Consider the following 20295-nt stretch of genomic DNA (forward strand, 5'->3'; position numbering starts at 1 on the left):
TTCACGACAGGATGTGACAGGACTGTAGAGCTTAGGTCTGATCCATTGGCTGTAGAATCGCTTAGCTCTATCACTTGCTGCTTATGTTGTTTAGGATGCAAGTAGTTCTATGTTGTAGCTTCAGCAGGTTGCCATCTTTTGGTATGTCTGGTGCTGCTCCTGGCATGACCTCCTGCACTCTCCATTGAACCAGGGTTGATCCCCTGGCTTAGTGGTAATGGTAGAGTGGGGGATATGCCGGGCCACTAGGTTACAGATTGTGGTTGAGTACAATTCTGCTACTGCTGATGGCCCACAGTGCCTCATGGATCCCAATCTTGAGTTGCTAGATCTGTTCGAAATCTATCCCATTTAGCACGGTTGTAGTGCCACACAACATGATGCAGGGTTTCCTCAGTGTGAAGACAGGACTTCGTCACCACAAGGACTTTGCGGTGGTCACTCCTACCGATACTGTCATGGACAGATGCATCTTGGTGAGGATGCACGTTGGTGAGGATGAGGTCAAGTACATATTTCCCTCTTGTTAGTTCCCTCACCACCTGCTGCAGACCCAGTCTAGCAGCTATGTCCTTTAGGACTCAGATAGCTCAGTCTGTGGCTGTGCTTCTGAGCCACTCTTGGTGATGGACATTGAAGTCTCCCAGCCAGAGTACATTCTGCGCCCTTGTCACCCTCAATGCTTCCTCCAAGTGGTGTTCAACATGGAAGAGTACTAATTCATAAGTTGAGGGGGCGCAGTAAGTGGTAATCAGCAGGAGGCTCCCCTGCCTATGTTTGTCCTGATGCCATGAGACTTCATGGGGTCCGGAGTCAATGTTGAGGACTCCCAGGACAACTCCCTCCCGACTGTACACCACTGTGTTGCCACCTCTGCTGTCCCACCAGCAGGACAGATGGTGATGTCTGAGAAATGATCTGTATTTTTTTTTAATTCATTCATGGTTAGACCAGCATTTATTGCCCAACCTTAACTGCACATTTAAGAGTCAACCACACTGTTGTGGGTCTACAGTCACATGTAGGCCAGACCAGATAAAGCAGATTTCACTAAAATAGGTTTTTGGCATTGGTTTTGTGGTCATCATTAGACTTTTAATTCCAGGTTTTTATTGAGTTCAAATTCCACCATCTGCCTTGGAAGGATTTGAACCCAGGTCCCCAGAGCATTATCCTGGGTGTATGGATTACCAGTCCAGTGACAATACCACTACACCACCAACACTGAGCTTTGAGTTGACGTCACAATGGAGAGCATGTAGATGATAATAGGAGGGGTGGCCAAGAATCTAACTGTGGGGAACACCAGAGGTAATGGTGCAGGAGGTGGAAGGGAAGCTATTGCAAAGGACACTGTAACTAGGCTTCTGGCAGTCAGATTTTTGTTCAACTTGACCATTTTTATACTATATTCACTCTAATAACTAAGGTCAAGGAATCCATTTTAACATCAACATGTGACTGAAGAAGCCATTTTATATCACATATTAAGTAGCAGCCAGTCTTGAAACAGATGATTTTAAAAGTAATGAAACTTGATTGAGTTATATTATAATTAACAAATTAATGTAATCAATTGTCATATTAGAAAGACTGGGTTTTAAGCATTAATAAATTATCACTGTATAAATTCAAAGTCTCTCTCTTTCTCTAATAAGAAAGTGCAGTTTCAGCTAAAACTGCTCAAACAAGGGAATCTTTCCAGAATCCTGATAAGGTTCATGAGACCTTAGACTATGGCCATGCAGAGTCTGGCTTAATGAATAGAGAGTTGTTCAGAATCAGATTAAGGAACGATGTGAAACAACCTCAATGTATTCCTGTCTGAGCTCCTAAGGCCAGATGGGCTCTAGAGGGAAGATAAATAAAAGCTAACCAAATTTATCTAGCAACATCTAGAGCCAATCATAAAATCAACTAAAGCCTGGCTCTGACATGGTGTGATGGTCATACAGGGGTTAAACACAGGCATTCCATAAGGTTTTGTTGCTAGCCAAATTTTGGAAACTCTAGAGACAATGAACCACGTGCCAATCTCTGCAAGTGGGCTCTAGACTAGTACCTGAGGCCTAAGAAGGTTAATCCTTGACCGATACTTCAAAGAAATGCGCAATCTGCTGAAGCTTAAAAGTCATTGTCCTAAGTTTGTAAAGTATACCTTTTCTTTAATAAGCTTTGTAAAATTTATTAGCCAAGGACCCTGTTTTGTCTTAATTGGTTGTCTCTCATCCAGACAAAAGTAGAGATCACACGTCACACTAGTAAAATTACACACAAATTGGAGTGGCTGTTGAAATTAGTTACAATACTTTAGCTATGACTAGATAGTTAAGAACAGAGCCAGGTTAGAACAGTCCCACCCAGCTGGAAAATAGTGGAGAAGCGTTGGAGGATGGTGTGGCCAACTGTGTCAAAACTGTAGACAATTCAAGAAATATCCAAAACAGAACACAATTTTCTAACTCTGACTAATGATCAGTGTAATTTAGATTTGCATATTTACTCTATATTTTTACAAAACCTAGGAGTCCATAGAAAAGAGAAAAACAGATAATTCTGGAAAAACTCAGCAGGTCTGACAGCATCTGTGGAGAGAAAAACAGAGTTGACGTTTCCAGTCCGTATGACCCTTCTTCAGAGCTACAGAGAAGTTGAAATGTGATGAAATTTATACTGTTTAAGGTGGGTGGAGCAAGTGAAGCTGGAGAAAAGGCCATCCAAAGGAGAGATTGACAAAGAATTCATGAAAAAAAGGAGTGTTAATGGTAGTGGTAAGAGCTAAAGAAGGTGCTGATAATGGCAAAGGTAAGAAAGTAGAATGTGATAATAGCAGAACAGGGGTAAGCACTTTGAAAAGAACAACGTGAACAAGTAACAGATGGCCCTTGTGGGGGGGCAGTGGTGGGGAAAAAAGGATCGAAAATGGGATAAAAGGGAGGATAAAAAAGGGGAATAAATCAATGAATAAATGAAATGAATAAAAATAAAACTAAGTGGATAAAATATAAAAATGAATTTTGTAAAAAAGGATTTAAAAAAGGGGTGAAGATGGGGGAGCGAGCTCATGGTCTGAAGTTGTGGAACTCAATGTTAAGTCCAGAAGGCTGTAAAGTGCCTAATCGGAAGATGCGGTGCTGTTCCTCTAGTTTGCATTGGGCTTCACTGGAACATTGCAGCAGGCCAAGGACAGACATGTGGGCACGAGAGCAGGATGGTGTGTTGAAATAGCAAGCAACAGGAAGGTCTGGGTTATGCTTGTGGACTGACCTTTTGCTTTTATCTAGGAGTCCATATACTTGTTTTTAAATACATATTTATAAACTGTCCTTCCAATTTTGAAGATATACACCTAAACCTAAAATTCTATCGCTTCTCTACTTCCTTTCAAGTTTTACCTTTGTGTATATCTCCTCCATTTATTCATCTTTCCAAGATTTATCACCTTGCATTTATCTGCATTGAAAATAATCAATAATCTATCGACACATCTTCTAATCTATGTCCTCTTAACACTACTAACAGTCCTCTTTGCAATTAACCACATTCCTTATTTTTGTCAATTGTAAGTTTTGATATTGTGCACCCAGAGATGCCAACTCTTATTGAAAGGCATTCCTGGAGGCTTTATCATGTGACATTCTAAACACATGGCATCTGACCACATATGAACAAACACATGATATCTTGTCAAATGATTTCTGCAAATGTTATGCATTTACCTTCTAAGACTTGGATTCCCTGTAGTTGAGTATTTTTGCTTGTGTGTTTGTACCAGCAGCTGTTGTGTGACAAGTTCCAAGGTCCAGGAGATCACCCGTGAGGGTACAGGGGAAACTGGGAGCAGGGAATCCAAAGAAGGGGGAGCATTTGCAGGGGTAAACCAGAGGTAGAAGGAACTTTTATTCCACCAGTAACTAATAATAGCTCTGAAATTTCACTGATAACTAATAGTAAAATGATAACACTCATATATCCGTTAACCAATAGCAATACTGTTACTCACTGATTATATGTAATTGGTAGCAATAGGTGTGGTAGCCTGATATCCTACTTGTATCTAGTAGTAAACCAATAGCCTAACATTCAGCCTGAAATCTCAGCCCAAGCCCATCTCCAATGCACAAGGTGCAGTCAAGCTTCCCAGTCAGTGAAATTTGATAAACCCAATCTTATTCCCTATCTCCTTGCACTCCAGTTCCATGTGAAAGCGACAAATACAAACTAGGAAAATCCATGTAGCACAGACCAATCTGAAGCAAACCAAGAGTTAATACAAAGGAAAGAGATTTCAATTATTTCACGGGGCACATTGTCCTGAATGTAGCTCAACAACATTTCTAAATTACTCACTGAGTTCAAACTCAATAAAGGAATGTTTACATAGAATTATGGAAATTACAGCACAGGAGATGGCTATTTATTGCCCAGTGCTGGCATTGTCTCCATAACCCCATTTCCCCTCCCACTATATATAAAATATATAACTAATATATATATATATATCAGTTAAGTATTCTATGGTTTAATAGCCCTCAATTCAAGAACTTTCCTCTTCCCTTCCAGTTGTTTCTTCCAGTAAAAATACTTATTTTCTGTTCCCTAGTTTCCCCCCTTCACCCAACAATGGAAACAACCTTCCAATATTTATCTAGTCAGGTTTCCCTTACCTCTTAATTGGCTCTTCATCTATGCTGCTCGCATTCACCACCTTGCTGTTGTTGCTCCAGGTTCTCTAGGAAATATTGGTCGCCAGCCTTCTTCCTCACCCTGTCTAGCTCCAAATTCCCAACCACTCATCCCCATCTAAGCCCCACCTCCAAAGCACTCATCTCTCTCTGTGTCTTAAATCAAATGCCACAAACTCCTATCATAAAAGGCATTTTTTCTACACTCCTTAAGGAGCTTCAAGCTTGTCAGACTCAAAATACGTTTCATATCTATGTTAGTGTCCTTAAATTAACCCAGGTCATCCTAAATGAGTGCTAATTTTTATTTCTACTAAACGCCTGGTAGTATATTTGGTTGACTAGTCGACAGTAACTTGATTTACTTCTCTTCGCATATTTAATCGCTATAATTCGGTAGCCATGTGATATTTTTGTACATTGGGTCGTATAAAGCAATGAACGGGGAACTTTGCTTTGTATGCACAAATAAATACTGCCACCCAAAATTCATCGTGGAGAAAAAAATAAATGGTTAAAATCAAGTTAATAATAGTAGAAGTTTAAAAGTCAGGTTTGTTGCCTTTTTGAAATTGGAAAACACACCATTCACAACCAACAGTCCGCAGAAATCAGCAAGCCGCCATAAACTCCGGTTAATGAAGCCGCTGACTGGCCCGGGTGCGCGCGTCGCACGCTCGTGCTGGTGATTCGACCGTTAGATTGGCAGTCGCGCGCGCGCGTGCCCACGGCTCTCGCTTTCATCGATTCGATCACGTGGTTAGTCGAGCGGTCCAATGGGTGCGCGCCCGTGCGATTCAAATCGCCTCGTGGGTTCCAAGTTGGAAGGCGCGGCGGTTGGAGGGGAGGGTTTGCTTCGAGTCACCGCAGAGTTGTGCGGTCATTCGCCACTTGCTGAGCCGGCGCCGACAAAGAGAGAGACACGCAGACATGGCGAACAAACAAATTTACTACTCGGACAAGTATTATGATGACCAGTACGAATACAGGTAAAAGTTCTGTCATGAAAAGTACTTTGTGAATACAGAAAGGCATTGCATCCCCTGCCTCTGTCCCAAACGTGACTGATTTGTTTTTTTAAGGAATAAAAAAATTGAGGCGAATAAACACGCTGCGAAATGAGTATTTTTAAACTTCTCTGAAAGTTGACACATAATCGCGATCGTAGCTCTGTAAACTAAATTTCACAGGATCCGAATAAAGTTATTATCGCTTCATTGTGATTGCAGGAATAAAATATTAAATGTGTAAAGAGTACTTCTGTATATAAACCTCCAGGTCGGTTATTCATCCGGTGTCGGGAGCTCGAGCTTTTTTGCCGGTTCAGACCCGGTGATGTGAGGTGCCGGTTCAGACCCGGTGATGTGAGGTGACGGGAAGGGGGGAGGGGGCATCTACTGTTCGCCATGTTACTCCCTCTGTCACACACAAACACATGCAGCCTGGCTGCCTTACACTCTGGGTTTGCATCTTTTTGCAGTGTTCAGAAACCTGCAATAGGGGGTGGGTTGCAAGACCATCTCGCAAACGGTTTCACTGAGCTGTGTGGAATGCAATCTGCCGCACTTTTCTCATAAATCTTCAGATTCTAGTCCCTGAGCAATTCCCAAGTACCCTGCCAGGGTGGTGATGACTTGCAGAGACTGTGTGTGTGTGGGGCACTGGGGGACAGGACGGCAAGGCATAGCCTGAAGAGGCAAATTACATCCTTTGACATTTTTTTTTCTGTGCAAGGCTCTAATGGCTTGAATTGTGAGGCTTGCTTTGCTGCTGGTATAAATTCCGTTTCTGGAGATGGGACTAGATAACTTTCTAAAAAGTACCCGAGTTATGTCAAATTTCTGGGCCATCCAGTCGGATTTACGGCTACTGTAAAGAATCTGCATTAATAGTATAGCGCCTTTCACAATCTTCAAATATCCCAAATTCACATCTAGTCAAGTACTTTTGAAATTGGTTCCTCGTGTAATGTAGGAAACCAGATGTTAACACCTAATAAATGATATTCGTGTTCTGTTCCAAATTTGTTTTTTCTAAATTTAGTATCGTGTTTGCAATCTCTCAAAAAACATGTTTGGGGACTCGGGATTCAGCTCCGGGACACTCGGCACTGAAGTTCTACACCATCGGGTACAACCTGAGTAAGCAGGGAGGGGGAGAGATTATGGGAATGGAAACTAAACATGGATTTGTTGTCAAAAACCAAATTAGTTTCCTCTTGCTGGCGTCAGTTGGAGAATATTCTGGTTCATCCACTACTTGATGTCCAGCAAGTAGTCAGAACATACAGTGCTGATTGCGAAGTTTAGGGCACTAATGGAGTTCGACCTAAATGACATCACTTACATATGAAAGTTGACTGCATGCTTACTAAGGGCCATTGTCAAGGTGTTGAGGCACCCTTTTTCCTTGTGGAGATGGGGCCATCAGGCACTCCAAAGGTGGCCATGCAGGGACGAGAAAAGTGCTGAGTATATCTGGACAACATACCATGTGAAAACAACGCCATGAATGAGGAAACTGGTCAAAATTTTGAAAGTAGTGAATAGATCAAGCAGGACAGGAAGGAATATTGCACAGTATCCGTGTCATTGGTGCATTCTACTGTGTTGATTTGATTTGGGGGGAGGAATCCAGCCTGAAGGAATTTTTTAATAAGGATGTTGAGTGTAAACTTGGAGAGTAATGATAGGAGCATAACCTCTGTGGATAGTTGGAAAACACTTCTTGGTTATTTTTACAAACATAAATTTTCGTTTTCAATATAGTGGGATGAGTGTCAGCCCCTTGGCTCAGTGGGTAGGACTCTTGCCTCTGAGTCAGGTTGTGGTGTTCAAGCCCCACTCAAGATATGAACATATAAACTGGTTTGACTCTTTGGTCTGACATTTTGGATGTGGTATCTTTCAGGCAAAGTATTAAATTCAGCCACATGCCTGCTCGGGTGGATATAAAAAGTCTCATGCTACCATTAAGAGAAAAGCCGGAGAGCTCTGAGTTTGCACCTGAAACATGAACTCATCTGTACCCTCCACGGATGATGCTTGATTGTTTCTACCATTTTCTCTTTTTATATTTAAATCCAGCATTTTGCTATTCCAGTCAACATTTATCCCTGAACCTAAACCTCTAAAGTCCTGTCTTCATACTGAGATTGTATTGCATAGCATTATCACTGTGATTTTTCACAGCTTGGATCAGAAGTCTGGTTGCTAGGGTTCAATCACCTTGACAGCATAAGTTTTCCAACTTGAAAACCCGTGGACTAGACAAGAAGATCACGTGATGGTTGCTGAACCAACCACAACCTGGTAACTGACCCAAGTGTCGAAGTTCCAGGTTTCAATCTTCCACTTAAAATCTGGACAACCCACAGCTGCTTGACAATGGACTAGAGATGTGGCCACTTCCTTTGCAAGTGGAACATGAGGAACAGCTCAAACTGTGACTGTGGCCATCCCAGTTAGACTGTCGCCCATTTACTGCACGATTGCCCTGAGACATCCATTCCTGGTGGCATCACAACCCTTTGCAACTTGTAAGCTGAAGCCATTGGATGGATTGTTAACCTTGGCATCGAACCATAGCTGCTTCCCCAGCTATACTTAATTAAACAGCACTGATTTCCCCACTCGCCACCTGTCTGCAAACAGAAAGGTGTTTTAATTTGTTTCCCTCTTGATAGCAGTGGTGTATTTCCCAACCCTGCGGTTTTGGTGCGGTCCAATTTTCTAATAATAACCCACCGCAAACTCAAGATTAACTCCAATGGGTTAGTTTATTTCACACACTCAAAACACGAAAAGAGGGTTCACAATGTTCCCCTCACATTCAGATAGTAAAGAAAGGGATAGAGGAAAGAGAAATTTGCAGTACAGGGACCACAGAGAAAAGAAATATTGCGGGTTCCAGAGTCCAGAATCAAAATCCAATGAGGTATTCCTTCACCGAGGCAATGCTTGGTAATTCACTTTTCTGGTGCTGTTGACTTTACACTGAGATAGGCATGCAGAGATGAATCAACCTTGTAGGTAATGGTACAGAACTTCCAACAGAAACTGTATAGATGAGGGCCAGGTTTTCTACTTGGGCAGAGCTCCTTGTCTGTGAGACTGCTAGTTAGATGGTAAACAGCAGACTGAGTAGTATGTAGTTCAGCCAGAGGGCCATGTCACATGACTCCCACCTCCCCACCAGATCTTTGACAAAGGATCCATCGTCTGGAATCCAAAGTCTGTTAAATGTCTCAGCCGTTAGGAATTGAAAGGAAGGATGCAAAACCTTTGTCTTAGCAGATGACCCATCTCTTTCTGGCTAGCTTGGGTTATTAAATGCAGATGGCCTTTGTATAGCTCAACTTCAAAGAGAGCTGTACAGTATACAGGTGGTCATTAGTGGCTCATTTTCTCTGAGGTGCGAGTTTTCCTGAGTGCCAAGTAGCTTCTTTTCTTCAGTGGGTCACAGATAGACATAGGTTCAGCCATTTTAAAGGTTTTTGCTCAGTTTCAAAATTTATATATTTTATATTTATTTATACAGGGCTTTTGGATAAGTTCAAGGTAATCAGGCAGAATCAACATGGCTTTGTGAAAGGGAATCATGTTTAACCAACTTACTGGAGTTCTTTGAGGAAGTAACATGTGCTGTGGATAATGGGGAACCGGTGAATGTGCTGGCATGGATAGAAGATTGGCTGGCTAACAAGAAGCAGAGAGTAGGCATATATGGCTCTTTTTCAGGTTGGCAAGATGTAACGAGTGGTGTGCCACAGGGATCAGTGCTGAGACCCCAACTGTTTACAATTCATTTCAATTACTTGGTGGATGGGATTCTTGCCAAATTTTCTGATAACACGTGGGATGGTTGCCAAATTTTCTGATAACACTTTCCAACCTAACTTTGTAAGTTGTGAAAAGGACATAAAGAGGCTACAAAAAGATATCGGCTAAGTGAGTGGGCAAAGATCTGGCAAATGGAGTATAAAGTGGGAAAATGTGAAATGGTCTATTTCTGGCAGGAAGAATAAAAGAGAATCATTTTCTAAATGGTAAGAGATTTCAGAGCTCTGGGATGTAGAGGGATCTGGGCATCTTAGTACATGAATCACAAAAGGCTAGTATGCAGCTACAGTAAGTAATTAGGAAAGCTAATAGAATGATATAATTTATTGCAAGGGCACCTAGAGAGTGCGAGAGGAGTACCCTGGGATAGGCAGTCAGCAGCACCGAGAGGATCTAGCATCTAGTCTATACTCATGTAGGAGTAAGGGTAAAATAAAAGCAAACTTCTATTTAGTTAAGATATGTCTGGGGAGCTCAGTCCTGTGATTTGCACATCCTGCGCTATGTGGGAAATCCTAGACACTCCTGGCGGTCTGGATGATCATGTGTGCAAGAGGTGCCTTCGACTAGAGCAACTCGAGCTCCGGGCTTAGAACTTGAGCAACAGCTGGGGGCACTACGGTACATTCACGAGGCTGAGAGGTTCATGATTAGCCCATTTCAGGACGTGGTCACCCCGTAGCTTAAGAAAATGCAAGCAGAAAGGAAATGGGTGATTGCCAAACAGAAGAAGGGGACCAGGCAGATAGTGAGGGAATCCCCCATGTGCATCTCACTTGCAAAACGTTTTTCGGCCTTGGGAAAATAGTGAGGGTGACAATTCCTCTGTGGAGGCCAACCAGAGCAAAGGCCATAGCACTGCAGGTGGTCCAGCTGTTCAGGGCGAGAGGAAGAAGTGTGGAAGGACAATAGTGATAGGGGATTTGTTAGTGACAGGAGTAGACAGGTGCTTTTGCGGCCGCAGATGTAATTCCAGGATGGTGTGTTGTCTTCCGGGTGCCAGGGTCAAGGATGTTACGGAACGGCTGCAGGGCATTCTGAAGGGGGAGGGTGAACAGCCAGAGGTCGTGGTCTATGTTGGGACCAATGACATAGAAAGAAAGAGAAATGAGGTCCTGCAAGCAGACTTTAGGGAGTTAGGTAGGAAATTGAAAAGCAGGAATTCAAAGGTAGTAATCTCCGGGTTACTCCCGGTGCCACGCAGTAGTGAGTAAAGGAACAGAAGGCTAGAGCAGATAAATGCGTGGCTGGAGAGATGGGTGCAGGAGGGTGGGCTTTAGATTCCTGGGGCATTGGGACCTGTACAAGTTGGACGGGTTACATCTGAACAGGAACGGGACCAACATCCTCGCGGGGAGGTTTGCCAAAGCTGTTGGGCCGGATTTAAACTAAATTGGCAGGGAGATCCTGAAAAGTAGTTCAGAGGGGAGAGAAGCTGAGTTAGAATTAGAAGTTAAAACGCTAGTAAGTGAATATAGAAGGCAGAGGAAATATAGGCTAGATAAGAAAGAAGTGAATTTAATGAGGCAAAATGGAATATATTTTAATGCAAGGAGCCTGAGGAATAAGACAAATGAGCTGAGGGCACAGATAGGCACATGGGAGTATGATATCACAGCTATGACTGAGACTTGGCTAAAAGAAGGGCAGGATTGGCAGTTATAGGGTATTCAGACGAGATTGGGGGGCGGTTTGCAGTATTGATCAAGGAATCAATTATTGCAGTGAGGAGGGATGATATCTTGGAAGGGTCATCAAATAAAGCCAAATGGGTAGAAGTAAAAAACACGCTGTTGGGTGTGTACTATAGGCCCCCAAACAGTCGGGAGGAGAGATAGAGGATCAAATATGTAATCAAATTTCAGAGAAGTGTAAGAATAATAGGGCAGTAGGGGATTTTAACTACCCAAATATTAACTAGGATAGTTTTAGTGTGCAAGATAGGGAGGGAGCAAAATTCTTAAGTTGCATCCAGGAGAACTATTTTAGCCAGTTCGTAGAAAGCCCAAGAAGGGAGGGGGCAGTTCTGGACCTAATATTCAGAAATGAGCACAGACAGGTAGAAGGTGTATCAGTAGGGGAGCATTTTGGAGATAGTGACCATAACTCAGTTAGATTTAGGATAGTTATGGAAAAAGATACGGTGGGGCAGGGAATAGAAGCTCTAAACTGGGGAAAGGCTAATTTTACTAAGATGAGATGCGATTTGGCCCAAGTGGACTGGGAGCAGCTACTTGCAGATAAAAATGTCAGAGCAGTGGGAGGCATTCAAGGAGGATGTAGCGAGAGTACAGGGCAAATATGTTCCCGTAAAGACAAAGTGGGGAACCAAGTCCAGAGAACCCTGGATGTCAGGGGAGAAAGGTTAGAGTTAAGAAAAAAAGAGAAGCTTATGGCAGATACTGAGGACTCAGTACGGCAGAGTCCTTAGAGGAGTATAAAAAGTGCAGAGGGGAACTTAAAAAGGAAATTAGGAAAGCTAAGAGAGCGCATGAGAAAGCATTGGTGGGTTAAATAAAGGAAACCCCCAAAGGGGTTTTTTAAATATATAAAGAGCAAGAGAATAACTAGGGAAAGAGTAGGGCCAATTAGGGACCATAGAGGTAATCTGCGTTTGGACCCGGAAGACGTGGGTGCAGTCCTCAGTGAATACTTTGCGTCGGTCTCCATAATGGAAAAGGACAACACAGATTATAGACATCAGGGTGGAGGACTGTGAAATATTAGGGGAAATTAACGTAGAGAGAGAGGAGGTACTAGCGGGTTTAGCGGCCTTAAAAGTGGCTAAATCCACAGGCCCGGATGAGATGTGTCCCTGGCTGAGGGAGGCAAGAGAAGAGATATAAGGAATCCTGGCAGTAATTTTCAAATCCTCTCTGGAGACAGGTGAGGTGCCAGAGGACTGGAGAACTGCTAACGTTGTCTCATTATTAAAAAAGGGAGGAAGGAATAGACCAGGAAATTACAGGCCAGTCAGTCTAACCTCAGTGGTGGGGAAGTTACTAGAAAGAATTCTGTCTGATCTGCACTTGGAGAGACGTGGATTAATCAGGGATATTCGGCATGGATTTGTTAAGGGAAGGTCATGCTTGACAAATTTGATTGATTGAGGAGATAACCAGGAGTGTTGATGAGGGTAATGCTTTTGATGTGGCCTATATGGACTTTACTAAGGCTTTTGATAAGGTCCCTCATGGCAGACAGGTCAGGAAAGTAAGAGCCCGTGGGCTCCAAGGCAAAGTGGCACGTTGGATCCAAAATTGGCTCAGAGGCAGGAAGCAAAGGGTGATGATAGAGGGATGTTTCTGTGACTGGAAGCCTGTTTCCAGTGGGGTTCTGCAGGGCTCTGTGCTGGGGCCCTTGCTGTTTGTGGTATAAATAAATGATTTAGACTTAAATGTACGGGGTATGATCAAGAAGTTCGCAGATGACATGAAAATTGGTAGGGTGGTAAATAGTGAGGAGGATAGCCATAAACTGCAGGAGGATATCAATGGATTGGTCAGGTGGGCAGAGCAGTGACAAATGGAATTCCACCCGGAAAAGTGCGAGGTAACCCACTTGGGGAGGACTAACGAGGCAAGGGATTACACTATGAATGGTAGGTCTCTGGAAAGTACTGAAGATCAGAGGGACCTTGGTGTGCATATCCATAGATCCCTGAATGTAGCAGGGCAGGTAGATAAGGTGGTTAAGAAGGCATATGGGATGCTTGCCTTTATTAGCCGAGGCATTGAATACAAGAGCAGGGAGGTTATGCTGGAACTGTATAAAACGCTGGTTAGGTCACAACTGGAATACAATGTGCAGTTCAGGTCACCACATTATTTTACAAGGATGTGTTGCACTGGAGAGAGTGCAGAGGAGATTTACCAGGATGCTGCCTGTTCTGGAGGATCTGAACTATGAGGAAAGAATGGATAGGCTGGGGTTGTTTTCCTTAGAGCAGCAAAGGTTAAGAGGGGACCTGATACAGGTGTATAAGATTATGAGGGGCCTAGAAAGGGTAGATAGGAAGGCACTTTTTCCATTAGTAGAGGGGTCAATAACCAGGGATCATAGATTTAAGGTAAGAGGTAGAAGGCTAAGAGGGGAGTTGAGAAATTTTTTCACCCAGTGGGTGGTGGGAGTCTGGAACTTATTGCCTGAAAGGGTGGTTGAGTCAGAACCTCTTGTAACATTTAAGAAGTACTTAGATATTCACTTGTGTTGCCATAGCCTCCAGTGCTATGGGCCAAGCATTGGAAAATGGGATTAGTGTGGCCAGATCTTTGTTGACCGGTGCAGACACGATGGGCCGAATGGCCTCTTCCTGTGCTGTAGACGTCTGAGTCTATGGGAATTGAATATAAAAGTAGGGAGGTTATGCTTCAGTTGTACAGACCACTCATGAGACCACATCTGGAGTACTGTATACAGTATTTAGCACCTTATTTAAGGAAGGATGCAAATGCATTGGAAACAGTTCAGAGAAGGCTTATCAGACTAATACCTGGAATGGGAGGGTTGTTTTATGAGGAAAGGTTGGACAGGCTAGGCTTGTATCTGCTGGAGTTTAGAAGAGTAAGAGGCGACCTGATTGAAACACACAAGATCCTGAGAGGACTTGACACGGTGGACGTGGAGAGGATGTTTCCTCTTGTGGGAGAATCTAGAACTAGGGGGTCACTGTTTAAAATTAAGGAGTCATGAGTCTTTGGAACTCTTCCTGAAAAGATTGTGGAAGCAGAGTCTTTGAATATTTTTAAGGCAGAGGTGGATAGATTCTTGGTAAGTAAGGCGTGATCAGTTATCGGGGGTAGGCGGGATGCAGAATTGAGGTTACTATCAGATCAGCCGTGATCTTATTAACTGGTGGAGCAGACTCTTGGGGCTGAATGGCCTACTCCTTATCTTTGTTCATATTTTATTATTTTATAAAAATATACAAGTGTGAGGTGTTAGTCCCTCACAAGTTAGATGTTCTGTACACACAAAAAGACAGGGCACATTGAGTCCAGCTAATTATTGCCAAATCAGTCTACCCTCCATCAGCAAAGCTAATGGAAGGGGCCATTGACAGAGTTATCAAATGGCACTCACCAATAACCTCCTCACTAATACCCAATTTGGGCTCTGCCAGGATGACTCTGCTTCAGATTTCATTACACGGGTGAAAGGCTAAATTTTAGAGGTAAGATAGGAGTTTCTGCCCTTTAGTTGACCAAGTGTTGCATCAAGGAGCCCTAGCAAAATTGAAGTCTGAGGGAATCAGGGAAAACTCTCCACTGGTTGGATCATACCTAACACAAAAAAGATGGGCTCACTATTGACAAGAAACAGTTGGATGAGCCACATAAATACCATGGCTGCAAGGAACAGGTCAGAAGCTGGATATTCTGTGGCATGCAACATACCTCCTGACACTCCAAACCCTTTCCATCATCTAAAATAAAAATACCCGGAAAAACTCAACAGGTCTGACAGCATCTGCGGAGAGGAACACAGTTAACGTTTCAAGTCCGTATGACTCTTCAACAGAACCTTTCCATCATCTACTAGGCATAAGTAAGGAGTGATGGAATACTCCGCTTGCATGGATTAGTGCAGCTCCAACAACATTCAAGAAGACTGACACCATCTGGGACAAAGCAGCCTGCTTGATTGCCACTCCATCCTTTACTTGCAACACAGGTGCAGTGGCCACAGTGTGTACCAAGGATAGAACCTTGGTAAGTTGCAGTAGTGTTTCAACCACAGCTTCCAAACCTATGACCTGTATCACCTAGAAGAATAAGAGCAGCAGCTGCATGGGAGCACCACCTCCCGCAAGTTCCTGTACAAGTCACACCATCCTGACCTGGAAATGTATGCTGTTGCTTCGTTGTTAGTAGACTAAAAATCCTGGCGCTTTCTACCCAACAGCACTACGGGTATATCTACACCAAATGGACTGCAGCAGTTCAGGGTGGTGGTAGTTGGTATGGTTAAGGCAAGCTGGATGATGACCATGTTTTCGCCTGCCTGCTCACTGAAAAGAAGTCTTCAGAGCTGGCAGGCACAAAGCTGTCAAACCATTTTTTAAAAAATGAAATGACCAAGGACACTTATTTTGAACTTGGGCAGTACACAATTTACTAACTTTTTTTCATTGTGGTAGAATGTAACATATCGTAACACTGGAGTTCCAGTGACTACCCTCAAATCTGTGTTAGACTCCCTTTGTCTTGAAGCTGAAAATAGTGTTGTATTGACCAGTCTTTGCCATTGGTTGATCCTTTTTGTAAAAAAGTTAGAAATAGAATTTTTAATTCAAATCAACACAAAGCTTGGGGGTGAGGGGGGGGGTGGAACAAGAAGTAGATTTTGAACTACCAAAATTTGTTCCTGATGTTTCAGTGGCTTTATTATTATGTTTTTAACATGGACGTTTAAAAATAAAACTTTCAGCCCCAGGAGGTGGCAGGTTCTCTGAAGTTGACCTAGCTCCTCTTGTTAAGTAGTAGCATTAACATACATCTTAAATTTTGAAAGTTATGCCTGTTTTTGTAACATTAGCAATTTATAGCCTACTTGAGTTAAGCCAATTTGGCTCTCTTTTCTGTCAAGTCTATCTGTTGACTGCAGAATAACTTGGTAGCAATATATAACTACAGTTAACAAAAGTCATGTTTGCAGCTTTTCTGTGGGATTTTTCTTGATGTTGGGAAGGCCAGTACAGGCCAGCAATGCTAAACTCCTTACGCTTGTAGGATGACTTCTCGACCTGCTCACAGTCAGTTCCTAAAAGGCAGTTCTCATCTTTGACAGAAGCTACCACTGCTTTTCAGTGGTGGTGTGTGCGGGTCAGAGATGCCAAATAAATCTCACCCCCTGAGGTAATTTTATGCTTCTAATAGAGCTGACCCTCACTTCAGATGATTGTGTCTGATTTTGGAGGCTAATTACTATAATCATTAGCTTCTATCTACTGTTACCATCCCCGTAGAGACCAATAACTTTTTAAAACCGATGAATTTTGCCAAACAACCAATGGAAATAACCAAAGTCAAGATTTCACATTTTAAGACTTACTGTAACAACAAAATAAAATCAGCATAAATCAAACATATTACTTAATGGGCAGCTACTACATTGAACTAAAGAAAAAGTACCTCCGCATTAACTAACAAACGTAATCGAAATACGTCTGACAACTCTTTGCTGCACTGCACTTCTGGCAAATGAATAGCATTACAAGAACAAGTCTAAAGTTAATCTGGTTCTCCAGAAGCCCTTGCTGCGCTAAGTAAAAACTTCCTCTGGAAGTGTCCTCCAGATGTCCTTCCAATCAGCCTGAATCTTCAGGTCTGACCTCTACCAGCAAGGCCCACCTCAGCAACTCCTTATTTCTTAAACCTCAATCTCCGTTGCTTCTATCCCCTACCTTTTGAACAGAAAACTAATTCTCACAGGCATTCTGCTTCACTATAGTAATAGCTTATTTATTCCTCCGCAGCAGTATCTGCTTTGTCCCTGTGACTCAAACAGCAGCTGTCCCATTTCTGTGAGTTACTGTATACTGGTGTGAAAGCTGTCACTTGATTTCAATAGGTTTCTATTTGAGTTTTTTCCACCATGGCAACCAGATCTCACAAGCATGTCTCCAAGCTGAAATTGTCTTACCTTTAAGTTTAAGGGAACAATTTTAAAATATAAACATCTCATAAAATCTTGTGTTCAGAACACTTGTTAACTATTTTTATCTCCAATTATTGGGTTATCTGATCATTTGAGTTGACACTTAACATGGTAAATGAAATTTTAATTTCAATCAATGCCTTCCTGTTGAATGCATCAAATTTTGTAGTCCTTATTAGGTGCTTCTTAGAAACAACTTCATCCATTCAGCCATCCATCTGAAATAAAAATTGATTTGAGTAAATATGAACAACAGAACACTTGATTCACTCCCTTTGTTTATTTAATATAATTTTTGATTCTTTTTGACAGGCATGTTATGTTGCCCAAAGAACTTGCAAAGCAGGTACCAAAGACTCATCTTATGTCTGAAGACGAGTGGCGAAAGCTAGGTGTCCAGCAGTCTCTGGGCTGGGTCCACTACATGATGCATGAACCAGGTATTACAACGATTAAGGGATAAGAACTTTTTGTAATGGGGGGTGGGGAAGCAAATGACTGACAGAAAGTAAGCATGGCTTAAAAAGTATTAGTGCATACAGATAGATTGAAGATAATCTATGTTCAACTAATTATGTACTTGTTTCCCTACCCAAAATAATAATAACTGCTTTTGTGCTGGCTTGATTACAGTTGCTTATTGCTGTATATTAAACTTTAGTCTTCATTGGAAGCTCAATCTTAAACTTTTAAAACTGGTGATTGAAGTTTGTTGAATCTGAACTCCACCTGGGATCTAATGGGATGAAAAATCAGGTTGGAGAACCTCCTCATGAGCCTGTTCCTGAGTCTGACCATGTAGCCATCCATAGGTCCAGGCTAGATGCAGGCCATGGGAGTGGTTGCTCTGACTGTCTACCTCGCTTCTGCAGTCATGTTTGGGTGGCTGTGTAGAAAGTGCCTGCTGATGTGCTTGAGACCTTTATGACCGCTGGGGTACTGGAAAGCATGGTGGATAGTGCAGATATTCAAGTTCATTAACTTTGTTTTGTTTTTACTTACGTTCTTTATTAGTTGTACCCTTCTAAAAAGGAAACCCTGGGTTTTTTAAAACACTGGGGCTACCTGGTGTCATCTTTAGCTATAATTAAGAAAGGGCATGTGAGAAACCACTGAATACAAATTCTTCTTTGCTTGTTACACAGTATTTTGGCTTGGGTCTCTGCTGCTTTTGCTTTTTTAAGAACTGTATCAAATCACCCATAAATTGGTACACTACATTGCAATGGATTTTGTAAATGTGAATTCTTACTATTAACCTGCCAAGTAGTGATGTAACAACAGTCATCCTTAGTTTGTACCTTTTGTAGCTGATTACAAATCTCAAGCCTCAAAATAATTTGCCTATTACAGCTATTGGTGTTGAATCTTTGGAATGTTGAAGCCTATTCCAAGAGCACCATTTAAGAATGAACTGTTGGCCAGCTTGCATTATTGTCATTTTTTTTTGCAAAAGTTTGTATATTTTTACACTACTGGTATTCAAAGGCTATGATGGGCCTCTGTGGCTAACTGAATTAGAGTGCCTCAGCTTCTGAATTAATTTGTAAAGGTAACTACTCATGCATGTTACCATGTTTTTGTGTTGGATGTGAAGATAATTTTTCTTTAGAGCCTGTTTCTATATTATGTAAATACATACCTTTAGGGCTGGTTTCACTGGATGTCACAATGCTTGTAAATAAATGCAATGAAGATTATGCACTGTTATCCAGTTTGAAGAGTATTTGGTGACGGGGGAGGGGCAAGTTCCTGAACAGGAGGTACTGGGGGCTTTAAGTGCTACATAGGCTTCAAATGTTTATAAATTGGTGTAACCTATTTCTTTATTTAGGCCTGGACTGATTGAGAAGTTAGCCTGTAAGAAAGGTGATGTTTCTGCATCTCCATGCACAGTCTGCACATTACTTGCTATGACCAGCAGAGGTCCTACATGTGTTTGTATCTTTTTTAAATGGTCAGGGGGTTGGTGGAAATGAGTTTGGTCTGCCATTTTGGTCTGCAAGGTGGGATTGAGGGCTGTTTTCCCTAAGGTATTTTTAAGTTTGGCACAGAAAGCAATCCTGATACTGGCTATTAAAATTATTTAGAGCTGCTTTGATGTATCCGTCACTTCCATAAGTCACTGCACCTGCTAAGTGGGTGGTCAATCTGTGAAACCAAAAGCGCATTGTTTAAATAATTGTATGGAGTACTTTGTACAGAAAATAAAATTTTCTCCATTGTTGAGCCGTTACTTCTCATTTTAGAGCTGGCACTTCAGTTTCTTAATACTAAGTCCTACAGTGAAGCATTGCAGAGATATGCAATAAATGCACTGCTAAATTGCCACTGACTTTTTATACTTCTATTTCTAGAACCACATATTCTGCTATTCCGAAGACCCCTATCTAAAGACCAGGAAAAATAAATCCTCACTTTCTGGAATTTTCTGGACTTTTTGTAAATATTGTAGTATTCAGTGAATACATTAAATTGTACAAATTCATTCAAACCTGTATATGAGCTGTATTCTAAACAGCAATAGAGCTCATTGTGGTACAGTGGGTTTAGACTGCTATGAAATGTATTTAAAAAAAAAAGTTCTAGCAGTCGAAATGATGTTGGTTCCAATCTTAAGAAATTACAGTGCTTTGTTTACTTTCTTGTGAATTTTTCTCTTGTGCCTTTAAATTTTCTTTTGATGGATACCGTTGTGAATAAAGTTTTGATTGCACCTCTTGGAATTCCTGTATCTATTGCTGTATATGTTGTGTTTCTATGCTGCTTATTAAAGGAAACAGCTTTTTTTTAATGAAGCGGGCATGAATATGGTTCCACATGACCGTCAGCTAGTTTTGGATTTAACCTTTCGACTGCTTTGGCTGAAACTATTGAGAATAATGTACCCTGACTCTGGGCCTAATTGACCTGCAATGATTATCAATAAAATTATTCAACCAAGTCTACCAATGGATGAAGCATGACTCCAAAAGGGCAATGACTGGATAGTTTCCATCTAACATCATTCTTCGTCCATGATTGCCATTAGCAAGCTATGGCTACTGGTCCATCAACATAGTCCTTTCAAGAAGTTGGAGCACTATCTTTGCAGAGTTTTCACTATTAGT

At 42.0% G+C, this 20295-nt stretch overlaps 1 protein-coding gene across 1 annotated transcript; it reads left to right on the top strand.

Annotated features, from left to right (window-relative positions):
* Positions 1–5497: 5497 nt before the first annotated feature.
* On the top strand, positions 5498–19909 carry LOC144690500 (cyclin-dependent kinases regulatory subunit 2). The gene is made up of 3 exons (XM_078558054.1): positions 5498–5674; positions 17498–17625; positions 19543–19909. Exons 1-3 carry the CDS (start codon positions 5616–5618, stop codon positions 19593–19595), a joined length of 240 nt encoding a protein of 79 aa, XP_078414180.1. The 5' UTR covers positions 5498–5615; the 3' UTR covers positions 19596–19909.
* The last annotated feature ends 386 nt before the right edge of the window (positions 19910–20295 follow it).

This window comes from Cetorhinus maximus, chromosome 2 (genome assembly GCF_964194155.1).
Source record: "Cetorhinus maximus chromosome 2, sCetMax3.hap1.1, whole genome shotgun sequence".
NCBI lineage: Eukaryota > Metazoa > Chordata > Chondrichthyes > Lamniformes > Cetorhinidae > Cetorhinus > Cetorhinus maximus.

Excerpts from the sequence above, each read along its gene's own strand:
- LOC144690500 (XM_078558054.1), top strand. The coding sequence starts at position 5,616 with ATGGCGAACAAACAAATTTACTACTCGGACAAGTATTATGATGACCAG. Across the intron at positions 5,675-17,497 it reads GATGACCAGTACGAATACAG|GCATGTTATGTTGCCCAAAG; the intron begins GTAAAAGTTCTG and ends TCTTTTTGACAG. Across the intron at positions 17,626-19,542 it reads CTACATGATGCATGAACCAG|AACCACATATTCTGCTATTC; the intron begins GTATTACAACGA and ends TTCTATTTCTAG.